Here is a 27,140-nt window from a genome sequence, read left to right as displayed (position 1 = left end):
TTGTTATAATCAGCGATTGTTTCCGATCAGAGTCACATGATCCTTGATGTGATCGGCGCGACGTAGACGCCTCGACCTGAAGGGGATCATTGTGTAAAGAAAAGGTCTGTAACTTTCTAATAGACTTTGTTCCAATTCCTCAACATTCTCAAGATCTCTGCTTGTTGTCAGTGAATAGGAAGATTCTTGTTTATAACCAGAGGCTGAAAACCTTGTACAGACCTAAAGGTGAGGATTTGTTACAATTGTATCAGTGTAGACTGGACGCATTAGCACAAACCCTCAGCTGTGAGAAGTGTTATATCTGTAGAAGTTTTCCTCCTCTGGATGTAACCAAGAATGTTTCGCTTTGTTGACAGCAAGCAGAGATCTTAAAAATGGTGCGGAATTGAAAGGGGGGGTTATAAAGAAAGTTGTAGAGCTTTTTGTAATTTAAATAATAAATTGTGAAGGGTCTGGAAGTTTGGGGTGGAGGGGTTGACGGTTTTAGGGTCTTAAATTGTGAGTGCCCCCTATTAGCGGCTCCTATTGTTGGGTTCAGTCCATTGTGCGCGGTTTAGATCCTGTCGTCGCCTCCATTAATCTGCTTGACATGATCCAGCGCCACAGACTCCGATCCTAATCTCACAAAGGGAAGAAGAGGAGGAGGAGGACGATGGGACGAGCTCCAGGGACTCCGTAGCCTCCTCTTTGTCAGCGGAGAACCGTCCAATTATCTGGAATCCCCAGACATGGTGCCGGACCGGGGGAAGGGCCGCAAAATGAAGCCTAGCAGCGGAGGCCGTTTCACCACCAGTGTCCCTCTTAAAGGGAGACTCCAGTTTACCATGTGAATTCTTAATGACATCATGACGTCCGAAGACATTGGATGGAAGTCTCCTGTCTTGTTGCCTAGCAACAGTCTGTCCATACATCGGGTGACCACTGAAGATCTCTGTCATCCTGTGGGACCGGCTGTTGTCACCGAGAGTCTCGGCCGCTTCCTGTTCCCCTGTAGATGATGTGCGGCTATTTCTAGGGTCCCCCTCCTCCCTCCCCACAAAGGAACTCTTCCCCCACACGGCAGGAGTAGTCCCACCATCCCACGTGATACCAGCGCCTTCAGCAATCAATATGGCGCCCGGGTTCTAGGTACGGCTTCATTATAGCACCCCACTTTGGGGGAGTGTACAAAACAAACTTAAAGGGCTCGTCCAGTCCTATGTAACTTGTATCTTAATTCCTCACCATTTTCAATATCTCTTCTTGCTGTCAGTAAATTGAAAAACATTTATTCCTTATGTTCAAAAAGGCTATAAAAAAAAACAAAAAAACGCCCCGACCGTGTTCTGCTCCCACAGATACGTTTGCTACAATGTATCAATCTTCTGTTACTACCCCGATACATTGCAACAAACTGCAACTGTGTAAGTAGGACAGGACTGGATGTAGACAAGAATGTCCCCATTTCCTGACAGCAAGAAGAGATCCTGAAAAAAGTGAGAAAATTATTTTTCCTTCTTGGATATTTTTGTTTTTTTTTCTTATTTATTGAGATTCCTGGAAACAAACATTTTCCTGAGTGCAGCGTCTCATGATCCCGAGGAGACCGCGGCGTTGTAGCATTCATCCGACGAGACGTCATCCGAGCTGCTGTCTGCCGCTCTCGGGGTGACGGTCTCATCGCGGAGACTTCCTGGGCAGCGCGGGAGAAACACAAGAGACGTCCAGTAAACTGCTCTGTCTGTCCAAAGTAAACAGGCTGGGCGGGCTGGAGATGGCCCAAACCGCAGACCCTGCGCCGGACACCGTGGCCCCGAGCCAGCTCTGTCAACCAAGATGGCCGCCTGCAGGTCCCTCAGTGAGCTCCGTGGCGCGTCTCCAAAACCACCGTCCCCCAGGGACCCCAATTCATCCGTCCAAACACAACAACCTGAGACGCTGAGGCCAAGCACCTAAATCACAGGCTCTTAGAGAGGGCACGGAGAGCCCCCGCTGACTAATTGGAGACATTTTTCAGGGGCCCTAATCCGTCGCTCTCAGTGAATGGAGTCTCTGTCGCTGCCCTCCGCCAGACGCTAATAGGAAAGGCTTCGGGATGTTCTTGAAATATTTCCACCCTGAGACTGACAAGCAACGAGAAAGAGGCAGAAACCTCAAAGTATCTGTAGGAATTCTTCCATAAACAAAACTGAAAAAAAAGAGGAAAAAAAAAAAAAAAAACGTGAAAAATTTTTTTACTCTTAAAAAAATTCATTTTTTAATCCTGGCTTGAAGCCGCCGACCACAAAGGACAAACGCGTCACTTCCGGCATTAATGGCCGCCGTCCTTTGGTTTTGCAGATCACAAATGTCTCTGCCCCTCCCCCCTCTCGGTCAGGACAGAGCAGGGAGTGTGCTGCGAGGGTATTTATACGTGCAGATGGCCGGCGCAGGAACACGCTGATCTTATTTTCCGAGGTCTTATAATATTGTGCTATTAATTCCGGCCAAAACCTCAAAGACCAGAAAATTTCTAAATCTGGGTTTTCTGTGAACTGACCCCAAACCCAAAATCTGTTGGCGCGAGCATCAGAGATATAAATCTATATATATAGCGGCGGTTATATACAGCCACATGCACTGACGTGAGCCGATCCCTGCTCAGCAGCTCGGTTATTTCGGGGTTTTTGGAAAAATAAGGGGATATTTCCTGCATTAGATTGTAAGTTCTTAGGGCAAGGTTCTGTTTCCCACACTCATGTTACACTCATGGAAGTTCTCTATGACTCTGTACCGGCAAAATATCAGCTCAATATAAACCAATAAATGCTGTGAACTTCCTTTAATCCGGAATCTGATAGTCTGGAATTTCTGGTAATTCATCAATTAGTAAAGAGAATCCAAATGCGGAAAAAATCCCTTGATGGACTGACAAGAACCGACTGCAGTGCGAACAGTGAACATCCATTAATCCGGAATCTGATAGTCTGGAATTTCCGGTATCTTGGCAATGAGGAAAACGAATCGTAAGGTGGAGATGGTAGGAAATCGCTTGATGGTCCGGCATGAACCAACCTCAAATCCAAAATGACAACTTCCTTTAATCCAGAATTTGATAGTCTGGAATTTCCAGTAACTCAAAAATGAGCAACAAGGATTCTGAAATTGATAATCCAGCAAAAACCAACAGAGAATTTCCTTTAATCTGTATCCTGATGGTGCGACGAGCCCCTCAGATGTTTACCTCCCCGGGCGTAGTAGGGAAGCTCGGCCTGACCCTGAGGAGCAACTATTGCCAATGCCCCAGGGGTGGTCAGACCGGGGTGGCGGGGGGTTGGGTGACCCCCTCCCTGTATAATGTGGGGCGTGTATAGAAATGCAACAACACGCCGCGGCCTCTGCTCGTCCGGACTGCACACGTGTTTGGCGCGGTCGCTCAGGTTGCGGGATCGGTTTGCCAGCAGCGTCCTCCAGGAGGGATGAATTTTCCACAAAGCGCCCACCACAGACCCCGAGCGAGGGGAGAAGGGGAGGGGGCGCTGTCTCATCTACAAATGAAAATATTCTGCTCCGGTTTTCTTGTACACGAGAGATCAGGAGGTCCCGGAATAAAGAGGACCCTCCGATATCCCCCGAGGCCCCACACAGAGACCCCATTATAACAGACTCTGATACGAGGAAAACTGCAGGAAGCTGAAGGAGGATTTATGTATCAGAGCAAAGCCATAGCGGATATTTGTTCAAAAGAGAAAATCAACACGTTCCTGAAATACTCTGTGCTGCTAACAATCCGACCCCTTTCAGTATGTTACTCTCAGTCTGTCACCACCAGCTTTCTCCCATTCCCCTCTTCATATCATGACACGGACAAGTTAGTGACCCCCCCCCCCAAGATGATCACACTCCTCTCCTGAAATACTCTGTGCTGCTAAGAACTCTGCTTCTTCTACCATGTACCTCTCAGACTGTAACCTCCCACTTGTTTCCATTTCCCTCCTCACATCATGACACGGTCACGTCGCTGCCCCCCCCCCCACAAGATCAGCACACTCCTCTCCTGAAATACTCTGTACCGCTGGGAACCCTGCTCCTTCCAGTATGTTACTCTCAGTCTGTCACCACTTGTCCCCATTCCCCTCTTCACATCATGGCACCAAGCATTCACTGACCAGACATAATCAGAACACCCTGCTCCTTAAATACTCTGTGCTGCTGGGAACCACAATTCTGTCAGGAGCAGCTTGCAGACTGTCAGAGCCTCTGGTACCTGCAGTTGCTGGGAGCTGTCGCTCAGGTTGTCTTCCCTGCGTCTCGCCTCCTCCACGAGCTGCGCGTTCTTCTTCTTCTCCACCTGCTCCTTGTGTTTCAGCGTCGCCACCTTCTTATTCTGATCCTTCATTTGCCTGGAAGAGAAAAAAAAAAAAAGTAAAACGTGTGAAGATCCGTCGGCAAAAATGATCTGTGAAGGCGTCTTGTCACACTGCATCTTCTGTCAACACTCCTATCAGCTTCTGGGAAAGCTGGATGACTACTGAGGAGTCCACGGGGGAAATAAGAAAGCTGGGTGATGACCGATGAGTCCACGGGAAGCTAAGAAAGCCGAGTGACTACCCCTCTGGGGGCTCACGTGACGGCCACGCTGACATTACAACTTCCACAAGGGTTGTCACCCAGCTTTCCCAGACACCTGAATGGCAATTCTCCCCAGTAATGAAGAAATACAACCCCCACCGCTGTTCTGCAGGAAAACCAGGCAGATTTACCATTCATGAGTCTGGGAAAGCTGAGTGAGAGCGACGATGTCCACCATCTTGGATGTCACCCAGCTTTCCCAGAAACAGATAAAATCTTATTAAAGAGGACAAAATCGATTGTTTATCAACTGTACAAAATAATTTTTTTTTATGGTCAGCGAAAGCAAATTCTTACAGCTCCGCCGCCATGATGGGGTGTACTTACTTTATGCTGAAGTGAGACATTGGGCTATTCTAGGACAGTTGTGTTGGGGGCGCAAGGACTTACACAGTGATGGGGGTACAGATGGACTGCAGAGGTTTGGATATAAAGCTTCGGCTGTGAGCTTAGGCCAACTCGAGTAAAATTTAGCAGACATGGCCGCTGCAGCCGCCCCACTGGACAGAGCCCAGCCCCCGTGTTGCCCGCTCTCACACCCTTACATAAACCATATAACGGGCGAGAATAGCTCCTGCTATGGGGTGAGCCGAAAAAGGCGGACCCGACCGGTGAGGAGCGACTCTTATAACCTATCCGGTCTTATTCTCCAGTCACATCCAGAACTGCGTTCACAATTCTGGCGATCTCCTATTTCAGGATACGGAACTCCACACCTCTCCGCTGCCCCCTGCTGGTTCAGGTTATGTACAGCACATTCCCTGCTGCAATGCATTGCGGGAGACAGTTTTTAAACCAGACATCTTCCAAAATGAAGCAGGGTGCAGGGTATCATGGGAACTGTTCAGCTTTTAGGGGTGTGTCCGTCAGCACAATGTTGACAGATCGCAAGTGCCAGGTGGCAGAATAGTGAACGCAGCTCCGGTTGTGACTGGAGAATAATTGTTTTTATAATGTGGTCCGGCTGCTGGTAGTTTTGGGGGGCCCTGGTCTATGAGAGTCATTGGGGTACAAGACTTCCGTCTTCACTGTCACTTAAAGGGTTTGTCCAGTCTTATGCCACCAGCAAAGCAAGCATGGTTATTTTCTCCCATAGGGAATAATAGAAATTGCATGGGACTGCCAGTTATCAGGTAACCCTATCCCACAGCTGCCCCCCCCACCCCCATGGTCAGGCACAAGGCAGTGAAAGGGTTAGTGGGGCGGCCAGTGCAGCGCTGGGACTCGGTGACCCTCTCGCCTCCACACAAAAGGTTTGCTGACGGTTTGGGAACATACAGAACCATCCAGGGGCGCCGGGCGCGGGACCCACACAATGGGTGACCGACAATCACATAGAACAAGCCGCAACTCAGCACAAGCCTCCAGTGAACCCGCTGACAAACCCGCCATTGACCCCTATGTCTCCAGCACTGTCCTATTGTGGGTGTCGGGGGTCTCCTGAGATACAAGGGTCCGGGTATTCAGCTGGGGTCTCCTCGTGCCCCCAACTTAAGGGCTGCTGACAGACGGATGTGTGGGGCCATAGACTAACGAGGGGGTGCAATCCTGCACTGCATCATGGGACATCTACAGGACACCCCATAACAGAGCAGTATAAAAGACCCCGATACAGCCTCAGGGCAGGAGACCGGGGGAGGGGGCCACACCCATTAATATCGCCCAAGATGGTTCCCTTAATAGCCAACCTCCCCAACCCAGCTTCATGCTGACAACCCCCCCCCCCCCCCCCCACATTGTACTGCCCCCAGCTGACAACTCCCAACACCATCTGACAACTCCACACCCACCGGCCGGCCTCCGGCTGACAACTCCCAACACCATCTGACAACTCCACACCAACCGGCCGGCCTCCGGCTGACAACTCCACACCCACCGGCCGGCCTCCGGCTGACAACTCCCAACACCATCTGACAACTCCACACCCACCGGCCGGCCTCCGGCTGACAACTCCCAACACCATCTGACAACTCCACACCAACCGGCCGGCCTCCGGCTGACAACTCCTAACCCCCCAGACCAGCCTCCGGCTGGCAACCCCCAAAGACCACTAGGAACCCCATCTGACAACCCCCTGGCCAGCCCCCGGTGACTGTTAGGAGGAGTTTTCTTACTTTTCTTATATTTTATATTTATAAATCCCCCAAAACACAAATTTTCCCTAGAATGTCACGCTGATTAATGAGGATGAGGGGTCGCTGGTCGTCACGCCGCTTCTCCCCCGCCGCTCATTTATCAGTATGAGGTTTGGGAGAAAACCAAAATACATAAAGCGGAGGCCGAGAAGAAACCGCACAGATAACAGAGTCTTTCATGCCGGGCCAGGAGCAGCGGATGTATAAATGTCCCGACCGCGGCCCCCCTGGAGTCACGCTGCACGGAGCGGGGGGGGGGGCACCTGACTCTGCATACATGTATGATAGAAACCCCCCAATATAAGCCTGGGCCACGGAAGTCATTGGTTGTCTATTCATTGACATGGAGTTCAGCCAAACCCAAAAGCTTTGTCACAGCGGCCCTCATCTCTATCTCATACAAGGGGCAGTACCAATAACAGCGCCCCCTAGAGGTTGAATTATCATAAAATTACTGGCTGTATAACGCGGACCCTCTCACTAATGGCGCATATTGTGCAGCCAGCGTCTCCGTTCATCGGACGCCGTTGACCACACCGGACAGTGACGACGTCTCCGGCCTCCGTGTCGTCTGCGGTTTGTTTTATGTGAGACTCCGGAGATTAGCGACCGCCGCCTCATTAATGGTGGTGAGACAGCCGGGATAATGGACGTGTATACAAAGTGACACACAGTGAAACGCGAGCCCAGATGTGGCGAGATTAGCGGGGGCTGTCATGCTGGGGGTCATTATAAGCAGATAACTATCAGGGGCGACAGATTCTAATGACCGGGAGCTCCGGGTAATCCAGCCGTGCCCAGGAATGTCCTCTAATCCTTCTCACACCTGTCATCGCAGCAATGAAGGGACCCACCCTGAGACCCCCGGCACGGAGATCAAGACCAGCGGCGGGCGAGAACGTAGCCTCACATCCCATAATAATACTACAAGGACGGTCAATGGATGTGCCAGGCAGAACGCCATGATGTGCCCACCTGTGTGCCAGGGGCATGCTGGGTCCTAATGTGTCACATGACCACGATGTGCCGGTCACCTGCGTCTTTAATTCACTCAGATCAAGTTATCAGCAGATCGGCCATTCAGGAGTCTGGAAAAGCTGGGTGACAACCAATGTGAGGAGCGGCACAGTGGCCATATTGACTGTTACCCAGCATTCCCAAAAACAGATACGACTGAACCTGGGCCGGGTAGAAGACAAGAAATACAATGCGAGACTCCAGACGGATACATTGTAACAAACCGACAGAACAGGAAAGAGATTTGTGTTGCTCAGTCAATAGGAATATTCTTGAACTATTACTTCTCACAGCTGAGGGTTTGTTACAATAGTATCCAGTCTAGATAATCCTCTGAGCTGAACATTCCGGACTCCAGACTGAGACATTGTAACAAACCGACAGAACAGGAAAGAGGTTTGTGCTGCTGATGTGTTTACCTCACAGAGGATTATCGAGACTGGATACAACTGTAACAAACACTCCGCTGCGAGGCTTTATTCACATCTGCGTTCTGGTTTCCGTCGTTCTGCTTCGTCATAGGAGCAAAACAACGGAAAAAACGGAAGTGCCGGATCCGTTGACTGACAGACACCAACGGCGTACGACTGAATCCTTTAACTTTAATGGGTTCTGTCCGGTTCCTGTCAGGGTGTCTGGACTGGATCTGCAACGGAAATGTGAACGGAGCCTGGGGAGTGTTAGGTCAGGACGTGATTTCAGTCTCTGGATGTAATTTTAAATGTTTCCATTCACTGACAACAAGCAGAGATCTTGAAAATTTAAAAAAAAATGTAAAAAAATAAATAAATATATATATATATATATATATATATATTAGAAAGTTGCCGAACTGTTCATTATACAGGGATTAATCCGGAATCCCCCTTTAAGGCTCCAGATTTTGGGGGGACGGACGTGCGGGGACAGGTGATGATGATAAAGTCACGTTATCAGCGTCGATGTCTCATGTAGATCCAACACTCAGGCCGAGAACTTGTAAGTTCTACAAATCCAGTATAATGAAGTCACCCCCCCTAATAAGTGTATGACACCCCTCCCCCTCAGAGCCGGCAGCTGTCGTCCCCCCTCCCCCCTCTGTATACATCTTGGGGGCTTTGAGGTATAAATCCCCCCAGACTTGACACGTCTCGGCCTTGTGTCCCCTCCTCACACAATCCCAGGAGCCGGAGAAGCGTCACGTTCTTATAATCCTTCAGTGACTACCAACGACCCGACGAGACCCCCGACCCAGAACCCCCACAATACAGAAACCCACAAACTCTTAAAGGCGCAGAGCGCTTATTACACCACCTTAAAAAGACCCAAACACACGCAAATGCAGCTGGGTGACAAACCATAAGGTCGCCGTTACAGGCATAGTCACCCAGCTTTCCCAGGCACCTGAACGGCACGTCTGTCAAGATCGGGGACTGGGGGTCAAATCATTGCAGATTCCATACTCAATCATGGGAAAGCTGGGTGACAACCCCTGTGGGGTGGTGATGGAGCGGCTCCAGGAGTATGAGGTACCCGCCGCACCCAGCGCCACGTCGTCGGCCAATATAAGAGCGAGGACGAAGCCAACAAAACACGAGACGCGCACTCACCTGGATGTCATACTGAGCGCAGCCGCATATCCGGGAAAGAGACAGCAAGAGAGAGTCAGATAAAGAGACAGTTAATGAACACAGACAGAGGATTAATATAAAGAGACACAAAGCAGAGGTAGTAATAATATCTACAATCACTGCGTGCGGGGGAGGGGGACGTCACATGACAATGGTCTGTCCCGACCTGGATGTGATGAATGATAAAGCCCCTTCCTTAAGGGGTTAATCATTGTATGATAAGGAGCTCTGCAACTTTATAATAGACTTTGCGTTTCATTTGCTCACCATTTTTAAAATCTCTGCTTGCTGTCAGTGAATGGGGACTTTTGTTTATATGTAATGGCGGAAAACACGTGCCACGTTAAAGGGGTATTCCCATCTTAGACATTTATGGCAAATCCATAAATGTCTGATAGATGTGGGTACCAACTTCGGGACCCAGAACGAGGTCACCCGACCCCTGGCCACCGCATCCAGGCGTAGAATGAATGCAAATGTGGCCGTAACTCCTATAGAGCAGAACAGTGACCCCCGTCCTAAAGTTAGATGCAGGTTTCCGCTCTGGCACCTGCATCTATCAGACATTTATGGCAAATCCCAGGAACCTAGTCCTGCTGCCACAGCTGAGTGTTTGTTGCAGTGTATCAGAGCAGGCAATCCTTTGTGAGCTAAACACACCAGAAGCTGGAATCTACATTGTAACAAGCCCATCAGCCGTGTGAGCAGGGCTCGGTCAGGAGGGGGTGTACAGACCTAATACTACTAACAGCTGAGGGTTTGGTATAATTGTATCCAGTCTAGAAAATCCTCTGTGAAATAAACATCCTGGACTCCACACGGATACATTTTACCTGCACTAACACATTGTAACACATATCAGCAGGACAAGTCTTTCACCTGTCCTGACAGGTTTTTTTTTAGCTCACAGACGCTTATCTAGACCGGATACAATTGTAACAAACCCTCAGCTGTGAGAAGTATTAGATCAGGACAGGTTTTCAGCATCTGGATGTCACAAGAATGTTCCCATTCACTGACAGCAAGCATCCTAAACACGTTAAATTGAGAGAAATTGAAACACAAAATCTATTATAAAGTGGCAGAACGTCCCATTATACAAGGATTGCGCTTCTTTATATAAAGGGGTTCTTCATTATTGAGGGGCCAGGTCTCCATAGTAGACGTCTGGTGCACTGATGTCCTATCATCTATATATAGAGGCGCGGTGTATGACCTATACAATGGGGGACCTGACATGAACCCCAATACTGGAGAAGTTGAATATTTAGGACCCTCGTCCGTCCACCATTCATCATCAAACCAAGAGACCTCTGCCAATAGCGATTCAATGCCAGACTAAGGGGGTGAGGAGGAGAATGAATATCCAATCACAGCGGGATCACGCGAGACCCCCAACCCAATAATGCAATGTATAGAGGAGCACAGTGCCCTCTAGTGGAGGACGTGACCAGTGCGCGCTCATATTCTGCTGCCTCCGTCCTCACCTCTCCAGCTCGGCGATCTTCGTATCCTTTTCATTCTTCTCATTCTCCATCTCCCTGAGGATCTCCAGGAGCCGGTCCACCTCCGTCTGGGACTTGCCGGCCTCCTCCCGAAGCTTCGCCACCTCTTTCTCCAGCTGCTGGACCCGCTCGCTCACCTCGGGGCTGGATTTGGCTTCCTGTGCAGTCTCGTGCGCCTGACAAGAGATAACAGCAATATTATACAGGGGACATTAAGAAGGGGCGGCTGAGGGGGCACAGGAGGATGCTGGGTAATCTGCCTGGTTATGTACAGATATGGGGGTTTCATTCCCTGCATAGCGAGGTAGATTTGCCTATCAGGGGGCCTGGAAAGCTGGGTGACAAGCCCTATGAAGGTAGCCATATTGGTTGTCACCCATCTTTAGCAATGTGACGATTTACTGGGGATATCTACGGTCGGGGGCGCTCGTTAATAAAAAGCGTTCGTGGATATTCCCAGAAGCGGCCGGACGAGGATGAGCTCATCTCGCTGGGACTTGGTCCACATGCCAACGCAGCGTCGTGATGGAAATAGGGTGAGCACAAGACGACTGCGCCCAAAGGTCTGGCTGAGGCACAGACCCCGAAGCCGGGGACGACAGACACCACTTTTCCATGACAGGACGGGTGGCTGCGCGCAGCTGGCAGGGTCCAGAGGGCAGATGGTACTCAGTCCACCCCTCCCCCTTCTCGGCTGCCGTGGGTGATAATTAACAGTCGCCTGTTTACATGAGGCGCTCGTCCCATACACCTGGCACCGTCCCGCCATCCACAACACACTGTCTGCTGTGTCGCTGCCTGCCAGGGCGAGGTCACGTCAACAGGACGAGGGCAGGAAGGCCAAAAACCACATAGGACTAATCACAGGGCGATGGAGATGACCAGAGCCGCCCTGGAAGTAAAGCCCACAAGGGACTGGTCATCAAACAGGCAGAACCTCACACTCCGAAGGGGAATCAAACAGACACGTACACAGGTAGAGGAGGGGGCACGTCAAGAGAGGGGGCCTCCCCGGGTTATACAGAAGTGGAGTCACTGTGTACAAACATTACATTACTTATCCTGTACTGATCCTGAGTTACATCCTGTATTATACTCCAGAGCTGCAGTCACTATTCTGCTGGTGGAGTCACTGTGTACATACATTACATTACTTATCCTGTACTGATCCTGAGTTATATCCTGTATTATACTCCAGAGCTGCACTCACTATTCTGCTGGTGGAGTCACTGTATACATATATTACTTATCCTGTACTGATCCTGAGTTACATCCTGTATTATACTCCAGAGCTGCACTCACTATTCTGCTGGTGGAGTCACTGTGTACAAACATTACATTACTTATCCTGTACTGATCCTGAGTTATATCCTGTATTATACTCCAGAGCTGCACTCACTGTTCTGCTGGTGGAGTCACTGTGTACATACATTACATTACTTATCCTGTACTGATCCTGAGTTATATCCTGTATTATACTCCAGAGCTGCACTCACTATTCTGCTGGTGGAGTCACTGTGTACATACATTACATTACTTATCCTGTACTGATCCTGAGTTACATCCTGTATTATACTCCAGAGCTGCACTCACTATTCTGCTGGTGGAGTCACTGTGTACATACATTACATTACTTATCCTGTACTGATCCTGAGTTACATCCTGTATTATACTCCAGAGCTGCACTCACTATTCTGCTGGTGGAGTCACTGTGTACATACATTACATTACTTATCCTGTAATGATCCTGAGTTATATCCTGTATTATACTCCAGAGCTGCACTCACTATTCTGCTGGTGGAGTCACTGTGTACATACATTACATTACTTATCCTGTACTGATCCTGAGTTACATCCTGTATTATACTCCAGAGCTGCACTCACTATTCTGCTGGTGGAGTCACTGTGTACATACATTACATTACTTATCCTGTACTGATCCTGAGTTATATCCTGTATTATACTCCAGAGCTGCACTCACTATTCTGCTGGTGGAGTCACTGTGTACATACATTACATTACTTATCCTGTAATGATCCTGAGTTATATCCTGTATTATACTCCAGAGCTGCACTCACTATTCTGCTGGTGGAGTCACTGTGTACATACATTACATTACTTATCCTGTACTGATCCTGAGTTATATCCTGTATTATACTCCAGAGCTGCACTCACTATTCTGCTGGTGGAGTCACTGTGTACATACATTACATTACTTATCCTGTACTGATCCTGAGTGACATCCTGTATTATACTCCAGAGCTGCACTCACTATTCTGCTGGTGGAGTCACTGTGTACATACATTACATTACTTATCCTGTAATGATCCTGAGTTATATCCTGTATTATACTCCAGAGCTGCACTCACTATTCTGCTGGTGGAGTCACTGTGTACATACATTACATTACTTATCCTGTAATGATCCTGAGTTATATCCTGTATTATACTCCAGAGCTGCACTCACTATTCTGCTGGTGGAGTCACTGTGTACATACATTACATTACTTATCCTGTACTGATCCTGAGTTATATCCTGTATTATACTCCAGAGCTGCACTCACTATTCTGCTGGTGGAGTCACTGTGTACATACATTACATTACTTATCCTGTACTGATCCTGAGTTACATCCTGTATTATACTCCAGAGCTGCACTCACTATTCTGCTGGTGGAGTCACTGTGTACATACATTACATTACTTATCCTGTACTGATCCTGAGTTACAGCCAGTATTATACTCCAGAGCTGCACTCACTATTCTGCTGGTGGAGTCACTGTGTACATACATTACATTACTTATCCTGTACTGATCCTGAGTTATATCCTGTATTATACTCCAGAGCTGCACTCACTATTCTGCTGGTGGAGTCACTGTGTACATACATTACATTACTTATCCTGTACTGATCCTGAGTTACATCCTGTATTATACTCCAGAGCTGCACTCACTATTCTGCTGGTGGAGTCACTGTGTACATACATTACATTACTTATCCTGTAATGATCCTGAGTTATATCCTGTATTATACTCCAGAGCTGCACTCACTATTCTGCTGGTGGAGTCACTGTGTACATACATTACATTACTTATCCTGTACTGATCCTGAGTTATATCCTGTATTATACTCCAGAGCTGCACTCACTATTCTGGGAATTGATCGATCAATGGGAGAATGTAGGGAAGCGCCTATTCATGGCAGGAGGGAATGAGAATTGAGCATCCGCATATGGGAAGATGATGTGGAGACTGATCGCCCCCTCAGGTTGGAGGAAAAGGTAAAAATAATTTAATTTATCATTATTAATATTGGGGAGCAGCATGGACGGAGCTCAATGAATGTGGGAGAGGAGGAACATGCGGGCGGCAGCATCACACGGGTCTTCATGCGGCGGTGACTTACGGCTTTTCCGACGTGCTGTGACCCATCTGACTGCTGAGATAAGGACAAGAAACAAACTGAAGTAAAACAGAAGCTACAGGGAATGTTACGTAACGGGCGGATATTAGTGATAGAATCTAGTGAGGTGATTGGCTGACGAGCCTAGGAGCCAATATCCAGCTCTGTGATTGGTTGATTGGATATCACCCACAATTCCTCACCTTCCGGAGCTGGTTCTCAAGCTTCAGCCACTCCTCCTTCCTTTGCTCCAGCGCGATCTCCAGGGTTTTCAGTCTGGAGTCCTTCTTAAGGCCGGAGGACGCCAAGGTGGAGGCGTGTTCCTTTAAATCCAATAGTGACGACTGCGCAGAAAAGCAAAAACATTAGAAAAAAAACACCAAGACTTGATCAAAATGTCCTGAAAATAACTAAAAACTCATAAACACAATGAACAGAAACCCACAGCGACCGTTTTGCTGTAACCCAACCCACTGCATCATATCCCGGACGAGCCCCCAAGTTTCCCTGAACGGCACCGCAGGTCCCCCACCTCTCTCTCGGACAGGTCCCCCTGTAACGTGCTGACTTTTTCCTTCATGTCTTTTAACTCTTTCTTGTAGGATTCGAGCTCTTCTTGCTTCTCACGCTCATCTCGGTCCCTCTGGTCTTTCAGACGTTCAATGATTCTCTCCTGAGTAACAGACAAGATATTGATGATCTCGACGCTTCCCGAAGGACCCAAAAAATACATCTACGACCGCCCACCCCCCCCTCACCTTCTCCGCTAGCGCCTCCTCCAGGGTGGTCAGGGCAGTGTCGGTGTTGCTGGTGTCCGCCTGGAGGGACTTGACTCGTTCCTTCAAGCTGCTCAGCTGTTTCTCCTTATCCCGCAGTTGCTCCTGAAGGTTTTCGATCTGGAAGAGACAAATCGTATAAAGAACACGAGGGCCCCAAAAACATTCCTGCCCAAACTTCATTCACTCGCAATGTTTCTATAGAAACCCCCTGTAATACGGCATCTGATAATCCAGAAAGTGACCGCTGTAAATGAAGCAGGGGGCACAGTGAAGCCTTGGATTTGGCGGGTGCCCGTATACCCCACTTCCATGTTTTCTTGCCCGTCCTGGGTGACCAGGCATCGCCACCAGTGATGAGCCGCCCTGACCTGACACGCGGGATGAAGGGCGCTCTCAGAATTCGGCCGCCCTCTAATTATTGCGACCTTCTGACCACAACAGGGTCGGGTCACTGACTTCTGTGTACACAGGATAAGCCGAAAACCCAAAAATACCCACAGCCCCAAAAAAAAAAAAAAAAAGGCCCTTTCAGGGTAAAAGTCAGTCGCAGGAAATCCCACGAGACAAGACGCCCTTGTTGTCTGAAGGGTCAAGAAACAAGACTGTGGGCAGCTGCGCCCGCCCGCCCATCACCTGACCAGAGCGGGTAGAGTGTGGTTATTACATGTTCTGCACACCCTTTCATTGCCGACACCTTCAGCTTAAAGGGCAACGCCTACAAAACCGGACATGAATTCTATCTTTGGGGATTTTGTGCTTATTTATGGTAGAACCAAAAAGTTCTGCAGCTTTCGAATATACTATTGATTTCAGTTACTTATAGCTTTTAAGATCTCTGCTTGCTGACAGTGAATAGATATAATTTAAGTTTACATTCAAAATATGAAAACCATAACGATCGTGTCTTGTTCACACAGCTGACAGGCTCCGATGCACTGTAACGAGAGGTGTGAGCAACAGGAGAGGGTTCTATTCACTGACTGTGCATGAATTCCTCATCGTTTTCAAGATCTCTGCTTGAAAAGCCTCAAAGAAAGTTGCAGAACTTTTCATTATTCACAGAAAACTAGAAAATCTCCTTCAGTTTCTTACTAATACCGCCGGCCAACGCCTGGAATCACCTGTCAATCTCCAAACCATCATGGATCAAGTCGCCTGCAGAGCATGAGTGGCGTTACAATGTAACAGCCTGAACATATTAAGGTTGCCAGTTACTAAACAGCAGGTTAAAATAATTATTCATTACAAAGTCTGATGAAATAGCTGCAATATAAATGCCATCTATTGTTCCCTGTTATCAGCCACATCAGACTGGGGAGAAGACGCCTGTATTAATCCCTAATGGGACGAGTGACAGGAAGTGTAGAGACGTGAGGGGGTCGATGATACAGTCCGCGGGTCATATATACCGTTAACAGCGGGGGCGGGAACACCGGGTGCGGAGACTGAGGTAGTCTCAAATCCAGCTCCTCTGCACTGCCACCATGATTTACACTGCAGCTCCACTCGTTTTTACTGGCTGCTGTGTATAGCTCAGCAGTCAGTACCTGGAGAGCTGATATCTATTGCAGCAAGGACAGAAGTCAGAGATAGAAATTAACCCCCTGTGATAAGAGATGGAGAGAGGCCTCAATAAGGGGGAGACTGAAGGGCCCCCATAACAGGGATCAGGAATAACCCCTGTGCAGACGTCCTATTAGAGAATTTAGCTAATGGGGTCACATCACTCCTCTTTAGCAAAGCGTTGTACGCTGGAGGACTAGAAGATCCGTTAACAGCTGAGACGTCTCCATCAGGTACAATCAATGTCATAGAGAATGTGATCAGAGATCGCCATCTACTGGCCAAGCACAGAACTGCACCACATACTGACGGTCCCCAGAAATCCTGATCCTGTATAAGTAACGTCTGGACATGACCGGCAGCAGAGCTTACAATCTAGTTTTCCTACCCCAGGCAATCAGCTGACATGCTACTCATTGAGTATGGAGGGATCGTGTTGTAACTCTGGGGTCTGTCAGATTTATTACACTTCCATAGGTGCGGCCGCCCCCAGCAATTACTGCGACAAACAATATACAAGCATTAAAGGGCCGGTCCAGTCCTAAGTAAAGGAAGCACAATCATTATATAATGAAACGTTCTGCGACTTTCTTATGTACTTTGCTGTTTCTTTTTTTCAATTTTCACCATTTTAAAGACCTCTGCTCTCTGTCAGTGAATAGAAACAGTGTTTATATCCAGAGGCCGAAAACTTGCACATGCCTAATACTTCCCACTGCTGACAGAAAACAACCCGGGGGCACCTGTCCCCTCAGCGCGGTATATGTGGGGTAAGATGGGGGGCGCATGATGGTCTTCAGGACCCGCCGCTCATGGTTTACTCCACCCACCTTCTTTTGCAGCACGTTCACTTTCCTCTCCTTGACGTCCAGCATGTCTTTGAGGTCGTGGATCTCCCCGGATAGAGTTCCCTTCTCCTCTGACGTCTCCTGGATCTGCTTTGTCTTTTTGTTCAGCATCGTTTCCTTTTCCTCCAACCGAAGACGGAGCGCGTCCACCTGCAGAAGAACAACGACCGCTCCATCAACACGTGTGATCTGACTCCACCCACTATTCTCAATGGTACCGCACTCTATCCGATACATGCTCTCTGACTCCACCCACTATCTTCAATGATACCACCCTCTAGGGTATACACAACCTCTAACCTATACAGCCCTCTCACTCCACCCACTATACTCAATGGTACCGCCCTCTAACCTATACAGCCCTCTAACTCCACCCACTATACTCAATGGTACCGCCCTCTAACCTATACAGCCCTGACTCAAACCACTATACCCAATGGTACCGCCCTCTAACCTATACAATTCTCTAACTCCACCCACTATACGCAATGGTACCGCCCTCTAACCTATACAACCCCCTAACTCCACCCACTATACTCAATGGCACCGCCCTCTAACCTATACAGCCCTCTAACTCCACCCACTATTCTCATTGGTACAGCCCTCTAACCTATACAGCCCTCTAACTCCACCAACTATTATTATTGGTACAGCCCTCTAACTCCACCCACTAGATAAAAGTCTCCATCTGACTCCACCCACCAGTAACCCATCCCCCGCTCTCCTCCTGGTTTTTACGTCGTCTCCTCACCTCAGTCTGTAGGATGGCGGCTCGCTGTTCCTTGGCGGTCAGGGATTCCTTGAGGACCTCCACGTGCTGCTTGCTGTCAGAGAACTGGTTGTTGAGCGTCTCCAGCTTGGTCTGCAGGGCCAGCAGTTCTGTGTCCTTCCGGGAGAGCTCCTGCTTCACCTGCCCGATCTGCAGGGGGCAACACCAGTCAGAAAGACAAGACTGAGGCGGGAGACGTGCGAGCCGCTCCCAGCGCCAGATAAAACCGCCGTAAAACCGAGACTAACATAAACCTGAGTCCAAACAGAGCACATCCCCCATAAATACAAGTCCTCGAGACGTTCTCTGCTATCAAGGGGTTAAAAATATCCCATCTGATACAAGGAAAGCTGGGTGACCATGAAGACCGCTACCACAACACCCTGCACAGGGGTGGTCACCCAGCTCTCCCAGGCCTCTGAACGGCAGATCTACCTAATTGTGCAGTGAAACCCCCCCCCCCCCTTCTCCCGAATCATCGTGGATTCCAGGTCGATTTGCCATTCAGTAATCTGGAAAGCTGGAGACCAACCCACGGGGGAGGAGTAATGGCGGCCATATTGGTTGTCACCCACTCCCGAACGTGGAAATATAAGAAGTGCGACTGTGTAACCATTCAGGAATCTGGGAAAGCTGAGTGAACACTTCAGTGAAAGGATATGGATAATCACCCAGCTTTTCCAGATGCAGATATAACTAAGAAACAGAATTTAGAAAGGACGTAATGCGACTTCTATTTCCGGGGGATTTCCTGATTTTAGGGGTCCGCGCCCCCCGAGTATACGACAGGCTGATCCCGGAGTGGAGATTGGTGTGAGTGACGCGTTAGCGGCAGCGCAGACTGCCAGGAAGAGACAGCCAGCGGACAGACAACGGGCAGCCTTACACCCGACAGCTCCGTCTGCAGAGCTGACACTCTATTCCTCAGCTCCTCCGCCTGGCACTCCTTTGCGGTCAGATCCTCTTTCAGCTGCTCTACCTGTCAGGACATTGAGCAGATGAAAGACACTGAACACAATACTCAGTCACATCATATGCAGCAGCTCCAGGAGGATTACCCCATATTAAAGGGGAACTCCACCCTAAGACCGCCCGTCACAGAGACGTGTTCTGCAGTCCTATGTAAATAAAGCAGGAATATTGTGTAACAAAATATGCTGCAACTTTCTAATCCACTTTACGTTAAGACTTCTCACAGTTTCCGAGATCTCTGCTTGCTATCAGTGAATGGGAAAGTGTATGGTTAACATTTAGACGCTGACACCCCGAGAGTTATCAGCTTGAAGATCAGGACAGGAGAGAGATTTGGTCTGCGGATGACTGTCTGCACTGACACATTGTTGCAAAACCTCAGCTGTTTGAGCAAGACTAGGAAAGCACAACTGTACAAAATTAATTATACTATTCGCTGACAGCAAGCAGAGATCTTGAAACAAGGTATATTGGCAAGCAGCAGAACTTTCCATTACACGATGATGATGTAAAAGTTGACAAGCCTTTAAGTACCAAGAACGAATAATAATTGAAAGTTTGCTTTGCGGTAGAGTGTCAGCTATTGCTCTCAGTTATCAGACAGGAAAATTCAAAAATAAAAAATAAAACCCTGAAACAGATTGTGACGTGCGGGCCAGTTTGGAGGCATTCTGGATGACGATATTAGGGAATCGCATAAATATCCGCATCCCAACACAGTGACCCCGTCTGAAACGTCAAATGTTGTGACAACTACAACTCCCAGCATGCTCGAGGTTGGAGATTATTATAATAACACTAAATATGAGAATCTTGTTATCTACAATATTTCTCTAAATTCTGTTTCTGAGGAGAAGTCTGATGTGACCCACGCCTTGCGCCACTGTCACCCCAAAATACAAGAAGAAGGGAGGAGAGCTGTACCGCACTGCCACCTGATGGTCACATACGGTAATACACCACTAAATTCACCCATGAGGTCAGGGCTACACTGAGATTCTGGTCGCTTCATTTCCAGACATAGCAAAAATGCGCAAAATATTATATCAATGCGTTCCTATGGAGGCTTCCGTAGCGCAACGGTCATGTATCAAAAATCGTGAGTGACAGAAGTCGCCGTGTAGCCCGTCAAGAAGTGTTCACACCAACCAGGATAACCCGTGATGGACATCTAGAAGCCACTGATTAAATGCTCTGATTTCAAAATTTTAACTTAATAGTGTAGCTCCACCTCTAAGCCCCGTTCATTACATTACTTATCCTGTATTATACTCCAGAGCTGCACTCTCTATTCTGCTGGTGGTGGAGTCACTGTGTACATACATTACATTACTTATCCTGTACTGATCCTGAGTTACATCCTGTATTATACTCCAGAGCTGCACTCTCTATTCTGCTGGTGGAGTCACTGTGTATATACATTACATTACTGATCCTGTACTGATCCTGAGTTATATCCTGTATTATACTCCAGAGCTGCACTCTCTATTCTGCTGGTGGAGTCACTGTGTACATACATTACATTACTTATCCTGTACTGATCCTGAGTTACATCCTATATTATACTCCAGAGCTGCACTCTCTATTCTGCTGGTGGAGTCACTGTGTACATACATTACATTACTTATCCTGTACTGATCCGGAGTTATATCCTGTATTATACTCCAGAGCTGCACTCACTATTCTGCTGGTGGAGTCACTGTGTACATACATTACATTACTTATCCTGTACTGATCCTCAGTTACATCCTGTATTATACTCCAGAGCTGCACTCTCTATTCTGCTGGTGGAGTCACTGTGTACATACATTACATTACTTATCCTGTACTGATCCTGAGTTATATCCTGTATTATACTCCAGAGCTGCACTCACTATTCTGCTGGTGGAGTCACTGTGTACATACATTACATTACTTATCCTGTACTGATCCTGAGTTACACCCTGTATTATACTCCAGAGCTGCACTCTCTATTCTGCTGGTGGAGTCACTGTGTACATACATTACATTACTTATCCTGTCCTGATCCTGAGTTACATCCTGTATTATACTCCAGAGCTGCACTCTCTATTCTGCTGGTGGAGTCACTGTGTACATACATTACATTACTTATCCTGTGCTGATCCTGAGTTACATCCTGTATTATACTCCAGAGCTGCGGTCACTATTCTGCTGGTGGAGTCACTGTGTACATACATTACATTACTTATCCTGTACTGATCCAGAGTTACATCCTGTATTATACTCCAGAGCTGTACTCACTATTCTGCTGGTGGAGTCACTGTGTACAGACATTACATCACTTATCCTGTACTGATCCTGAGTTACATCCTGTATTATACTCCAGAGCTGCACTCACTATTCTGCTGGTGGAGTCACTGTGAACATACATTACATTACTTATCCTGTACTGATCCAGAGTTATATCCTGTATTATACTCCAGAGCTGCACTCACTATTCTGCTGGTGGAGTCACTGTGTACATACATTACATTACTTATCCTGTACTGATCCAGAGTTATATCCTGTATTATACTCCAGAGCTGCACTCACTATTCTGCTGGTGGAGTCACTGTGTACATACATTACATTACTTATCCTGTACTGATCCGGAGTTACATCCTGTATTATACTCCAGAGCTGCACTCACTATTCTGTAGGATTCAGAAGTCTCCAGCACCCCCTGCTTGTTCACTATCGGCACATTTGCTCTCATCTTTCAGATTCCAGACCTCGGGGGTGCAACCTCTAATATGCTAATTGAATGCTGAACATAATCTTCCTTCTGATTGGTCATGAGGCTTTGGTAATAGGCAGCACCTGCTATTTTATATGGAGGGGGTGGGGCCTCATTATGTCTACGCTGCCTCTTTAAGGGTCTCTATGTAAGATACACGCAGTCTATAGGGTCCTGTTGCTGGTCTGGGGGGCTCCGGCTATAGGGCCGCGCTGGGTCAGACTTACCTTGTTCTTCATGAACTTTGAGTGGCTGCGGTAGACCTCCATCTGCTTCATCTCCTCCTCCCGCTCCTCCGTGCTCAGCGCTCCGTTAGATTTCAGCATCTGGATCTCGTCCTCCAGATCTCGCAGGCCGCGCTCCATGGACGTGATCTTGGAGTCCTAGAAAATAGGCAAAGTCATGTGACACCCGGGACGACCGTTCATGTCCAGCAAGCAGAGGACGGAGCTACAGCAACCTGGGGCAAGGAGACTGAACCAGGCCTCACGGCCAACCAATCCGAGAAAGAGCGGAGAGGGGTCACACGACTCTAGAGCCCTGATCTTAGGGGGCTGATCGCTCAGTCCTCACGATTGGGGGGGAATTGCGTCCACTAGTTCAGATGGGGAGAAATGTAAGTGACGGGTTCCCTTTAAGAAGCTCCAGTCCTATAGACGTCAGGTCTATTCTCTGCGGGATACCTCCTCACCCGTCGTCTTACATCGGTGACCGCGCCCGCCAAGTGACAGACATATCTATATATAGAGAGCGCAGGGACCCTGATCTGCTCCTTCTCCCCGTTCTTTATTGTAGGTCTCGGAGGTGGGGGAGGGGAGTCCTCGTACCTTCATCTCGATCACGGTGTGCAGGGCTTTCGTCTTGGTGGAGTCCGGAGCGTTCTCGTAGCGGCGGTGGAGTTCCTGTGAAGACAATGACACAGGTGAGACAGGAACGGAGGGGAGACGTCCGCCCCTCAGCACCGCAAACCCGACCCCAGAGACAGACGCCATCAGACGCCGCACGGGGACGTCCCCAGAGTGACGACAGAATGGTTGCCAGGAGCGGACGCCGCTCGCTCTCCCTTCGGGCAGGATGTGGCCGAGATCCACTCTGCAGGTTACTCGCGGCGAAGGAAAGAATCCGGAGATCGCTATTAACCCTCTCCTCACCGGAGGGAAGTCACATGTCCGGCTAGTCTCCGCAGGCTGGTGAGGGGGAGAGCCCGCTGTCCAACTGCAATGCCTAATAGGTGCCCACCGATCCCACAATGCAGAACGGCGCCCCCACATGGAGATACTGCGCAATTCTTTCATGTCATTTCCATTGAGCAACTATCTCAGGTTTGGCCGGATGCTGCAGTCCCCGTCCCGTCCACTAGATGGAAGCCTGGAGTCCTGCACAGGCTCAGGGTAACCCTATAGAGTGCTGGTGGCCCCATAGGGACCGGGACTACGCAGTCTAGTAAGAGGTCACGATCTCGTGGAATGACCGCACTCACATTTAAAGCTACAGGGGCCAGAATTTACAATACAAGAAATGTAATGGACGGGCTCCTACCAAGTGCAGGCACCGACCCCGGGGCCCAATTACCTGGGGAGAGCATTTCACTAAAGCCCCAAATAATCTGCTCATCTATAAAGGCACTAACAAATCTATTTAGACATTCCTTGCTCTGGGAAAGTTGGGTGACAGCAAACATCACTGCCATTAAGGCCAGGTTCACACGGGGTCTTTTGCCGAGTTTATTGACGCGGAAACCGCGTCGCAAAACTCGGCAGAAACGGCCCGAGAACGCCTCCCATTGATTTCAATGGGAGGCGTCGGCGTCTTTTTCCCGCGAGCAGTAAAACTGCCTCGCGGGGAAAAGAAGCGACATGCCCTATCTTCGGGCACTTCCGCGTCCGACCTCCCATTGACTTCAATGGGAGGCAGGAGAAAGCGTGTTTTCTGCCCGCGGCGCTCAATGGCCGCGGGCGAAAAACGGCGCGATCATTGCTATTCACACGGAGTATTTTGGGGGAGGAATATCTGCCTCAAAATTCCGTTTGGAGCTTTGAGGCAGATATTCCTCCCCCAAAATACTCCGTGTGAACATAGCCTAAGGCTCCCGTGAGGATTGTCACCCAACTTTCCCAGACCCTGGCAAATCTCTAATTTATCCCCACTCCTGCGTCACTGTATTAAGAAGCCGGTTTGACTATCAGGAGTCTGGGAAAGCTGGGTGACAATCCTCGTAGGAGATGTAACTGTGGCCTATATGTTGCCAAATAAACTTTGCCAATTATATCTGCCCCTGGGAAAGCAGGGTGACAGCAAAAATGACTCCCAAATAAGCTCCCACTGGATAATCACCCAGCTTTCCAAAGCTCCTGAACAGCACATTAGTCCAATAATGCCGATATTTAGGGTAAACTTCTCTTTCGGGAGAATACATGGGAGCTGTAACAGCGGCCCCCGAAACAAGGCTCTGACCAGGGTGGGGGAGGGTGGATGTTCTGGAAGAGCTGGGCGATGATCTATATATCTGCATTGCAGCTCCAACATGGCTGTCACCCAACTTTCCCAGAGTCCTGAAAACATTCATCTAATTAGTTACATGCAGCAACTCTGCACAGGGGAAACGTTCTGCAGGAGAACGAGGAGGATCTTCCATTTAGGAAAGCTGGGTGACCACCTGACCAGAGCTGCAGCGGTAATCATCCAGCTTTCCAAGAAACAGATAAACTGGGGGATTTTTTCATTTTTTTTCTTAAAGGGGAAATGCTCCTTAAACTAGATGAGATACAGAATATAATATGTTTATATATATATTTTTCTTTCAGCAGTGAGGGGGTTAATACGGTCCAGTTCTCCCCTCCCCCAGCGCAGCGTATCACCCGCGGTCCGGGACTCTCCCCGTCAGACCTCGCCGCCGCCGCTGTCTTCTCTGCAAAAAACTATTTACAGCGAACGAGAGCATTTATCCGACACCCACGGCAGCCATGGCAACCGTCTCCCTGGAAACAGGAAGGTAGCCGTCCGATTCATGTACCCAGCGCGTGTGGAGCTGCGGAGACACCGGCGCATTAACCCTTACACTGCCGCGACTATGACCAGGTGCAGGCGGTGACCATCACTCCACGGCCCGTATATTGTAGAGGGTGCGAATAAAAACCAATGAGAAAAGAAGAGCCGCAACTTGATTGGTTGCGACAGGCAAAGCCATGGTGTTTTTTTTTGTTTTGTTTTTTTAATACTCCAATCACAACCAGAGCTGCATTCACAATCCTGTCAGTCACAGTTAGTATAAATCATAAGACCCCATTTTTCCCTGTTAGTTCAGTATCTATAAAGAGCATGCTCTGCTGTTGTGCATTGCGGGAGACGTAGTGTTCACACAGGAGAGTGTTGCACAGTCTGAAGTCGGAAAAGACAAAAATAACTGTGGGATAACGTAGGTTTGTTTTTGTGTGCAGTGTATTATGGGAGCTCGGCTACACTGTTCCGGTAATGGCAGCCAATAGGAAGTTGAATGCAGCTTTGGTTGTGAGTGGAGTATATCCTATAATCAGTAACGACCTCTCTCAGCATGTTGGTCTCCTTCTCCTTCTGATCGAACAGACTCTCCAGGTGGTGGACGTGCATCTCGGCCTCCGCCAGCCTCCGTGTCCGCTCGTGGTCCTCGTCCATGACCTTGGATGAGATCCCTTTACTCTGCAGCATCTCCAGCAGCTTCTTGATGGACTCGTCCCGGGCGTTCAGCGTTTGTTTCTGGGTCTCGATCCGTAACTCCATCTCCTCTAGCGTCTTGCGCAGAAGGAAGAGTTCCTTGGCTTGGCGGTCGTGCTCGGCGTGCAGGATGCGGAAGTTTTCCTCGGTTATTTCCGAGGCGAAAACCTCTTTGGAGCGCCCCCCGCTGTCCTGCTGGAAGAGCTGGTTGAGGTCTCGCTGGATGCGGAGCTCGTCCTGAAGCGCTTGGATGGTCATGTGTAGATGCTGCAAAAAAAACAACCAAAAAACAATGAATGAAAAACATGAATAGAATGCAAGAGCGGCAGTAAAGACTGACACAAACAGGCAGCGAACTAGAAAAGCAATGAAACTAGAAGAGATTTATACACCATTTATACGATCCCTACGGACAATGTAATGACGGGCAGTAGCGGCTGTCACTTGGCATCTGCTGCCGCGTAGAAGACCAATAAAAATAAAGCGACAGCTGCAGACGACACCAGATTGTCGCCATTTTGGCTCAGACACATTTTATTACCAGACAAGTCGGTGGCATTTCCAAAGGGCAGCAAAGCAACGGAGACAGCTGGAGCCCCGCCCACCGCGCCATTGGCAACTATTCTTATGTCAAGCTGCCGCAGATGGCGATAACGTACGGCCTCATATTTTAGAAGAGGCAGCGGTCTGTGATGCAGGTTTTCATTGTGACTCCGCGCCATAACTCAGCGCCCGTCCGTATTATCCCCGCGACAATCACGTCTCAGACTATAAATCGCAGGTTCCCAGCGGCTCGTCCAGACTGCGGGACAATGACCGCCCCCCCCCCCCCCAACAACAAGGGGGAGGATAATGGGGGATGTGAGAAGAAATATCGTAGAGATCTGGACGGAATACACAATGTCCTCGCCGCACAGCGCACGGGTTCATTTGGGGTGAGGATATAAGACAGACGGAAAACGACGTCTCAAAAAAACGTTGAAAAATCGTAACACCCCCCCATTCCAAAAAAAATAAAATCACAGGATTATATCGGTGACACGGCAGCAGAGCAGGAAGTGTCCATTTATATTATACTCCATTCACATCCAAAGCTCCAATTCCAAATTTGTTGATTTCCGCATCGCTCTGGGACAGCATCTCACTGCTGCCCCCTATTGGTTTAGTGGCACCCAGCTGTAATGTATAGTGGGAGATGTAGAGGAGGAATAATAAAAATGGACCATAGTGAAAACAACCAAGTGCAACGCATCGTAGGGAGAGCCATGGCATCAGATGTGCGTCTAGTGACGAAGCAGTGAAATACTCCAAATATCAGACAGCGCAATTTTGAACACAGCTCTAGATGTGACTGGAGTAAAAGAAAGGATGTAACAAGATGGGCACAAAGTAAATGTAGCGAAGAACGTTGTAGGTGGATTGTTGTGGGGACAGTAATTATAGACGAGGGTTGAACAGCGCCAATCACAGCCCGGACCAGAGCGAACAGCGTCCTGAGGAAACATCGGATACAAGGATTGAG

At 48.7% G+C, this 27,140-nt stretch overlaps 1 protein-coding gene and 1 long non-coding RNA gene across 6 annotated transcripts in view; one reads left to right on the top strand and one right to left on the bottom strand.

Moving 5' to 3' along the window:
* Positions 1–25,882, bottom strand: part of ERC1 (ELKS/RAB6-interacting/CAST family member 1) — a 77,466-nt gene extending 51,584 nt beyond the window's left edge. For 3 of the 5 annotated variants that reach the window (XM_075855706.1, XM_075855710.1, XM_075855711.1), the window contains exons 1-11: positions 25,469–25,882; positions 22,756–22,830; positions 22,156–22,311; positions 18,202–18,369; positions 17,433–17,600; positions 15,019–15,156; positions 14,793–14,933; positions 14,464–14,604; positions 14,264–14,296; positions 10,843–11,036; positions 4,229–4,364 (exon numbers count right to left, since the gene is read on the bottom strand). In XM_075855706.1, coding sequence (XP_075711821.1) covers positions 4,229–4,364; positions 10,843–11,036; positions 14,264–14,296; positions 14,464–14,604; positions 14,793–14,933; positions 15,019–15,156; positions 17,433–17,600; positions 18,202–18,369; positions 22,156–22,311; positions 22,756–22,830; positions 25,469–25,876 — 1,758 coding nt within the window. In that variant the 5' untranslated portion in view covers positions 25,877–25,882. The remainder of the gene's footprint in view (positions 1–4,228; positions 4,365–10,842; positions 11,037–14,263; positions 14,297–14,463; positions 14,605–14,792; positions 14,934–15,018; positions 15,157–17,432; positions 17,601–18,201; positions 18,370–22,155; positions 22,312–22,755; positions 22,831–25,468) is intronic. The other 2 variants (XM_075855708.1, XM_075855709.1) reach the window with 2 other exon arrangements.
* Positions 925–25,077, top strand: LOC142748600 (uncharacterized). The gene is made up of 4 exons (XR_012882275.1): positions 925–1,131; positions 13,994–14,138; positions 22,724–22,850; positions 24,733–25,077. It is a non-coding gene; the product is annotated as an uncharacterized LOC142748600 (long non-coding RNA).
* Positions 25,883–27,140: the final 1,258 nt, after the last annotated feature.

Source organism: Rhinoderma darwinii, chromosome 3, assembly GCF_050947455.1.
Source record: "Rhinoderma darwinii isolate aRhiDar2 chromosome 3, aRhiDar2.hap1, whole genome shotgun sequence".
In the NCBI taxonomy this organism is placed as follows: Eukaryota; Metazoa; Chordata; class Amphibia; order Anura; family Rhinodermatidae; genus Rhinoderma; species Rhinoderma darwinii.
This window is presented reverse-complemented; position numbering and strand designations above follow the sequence as displayed.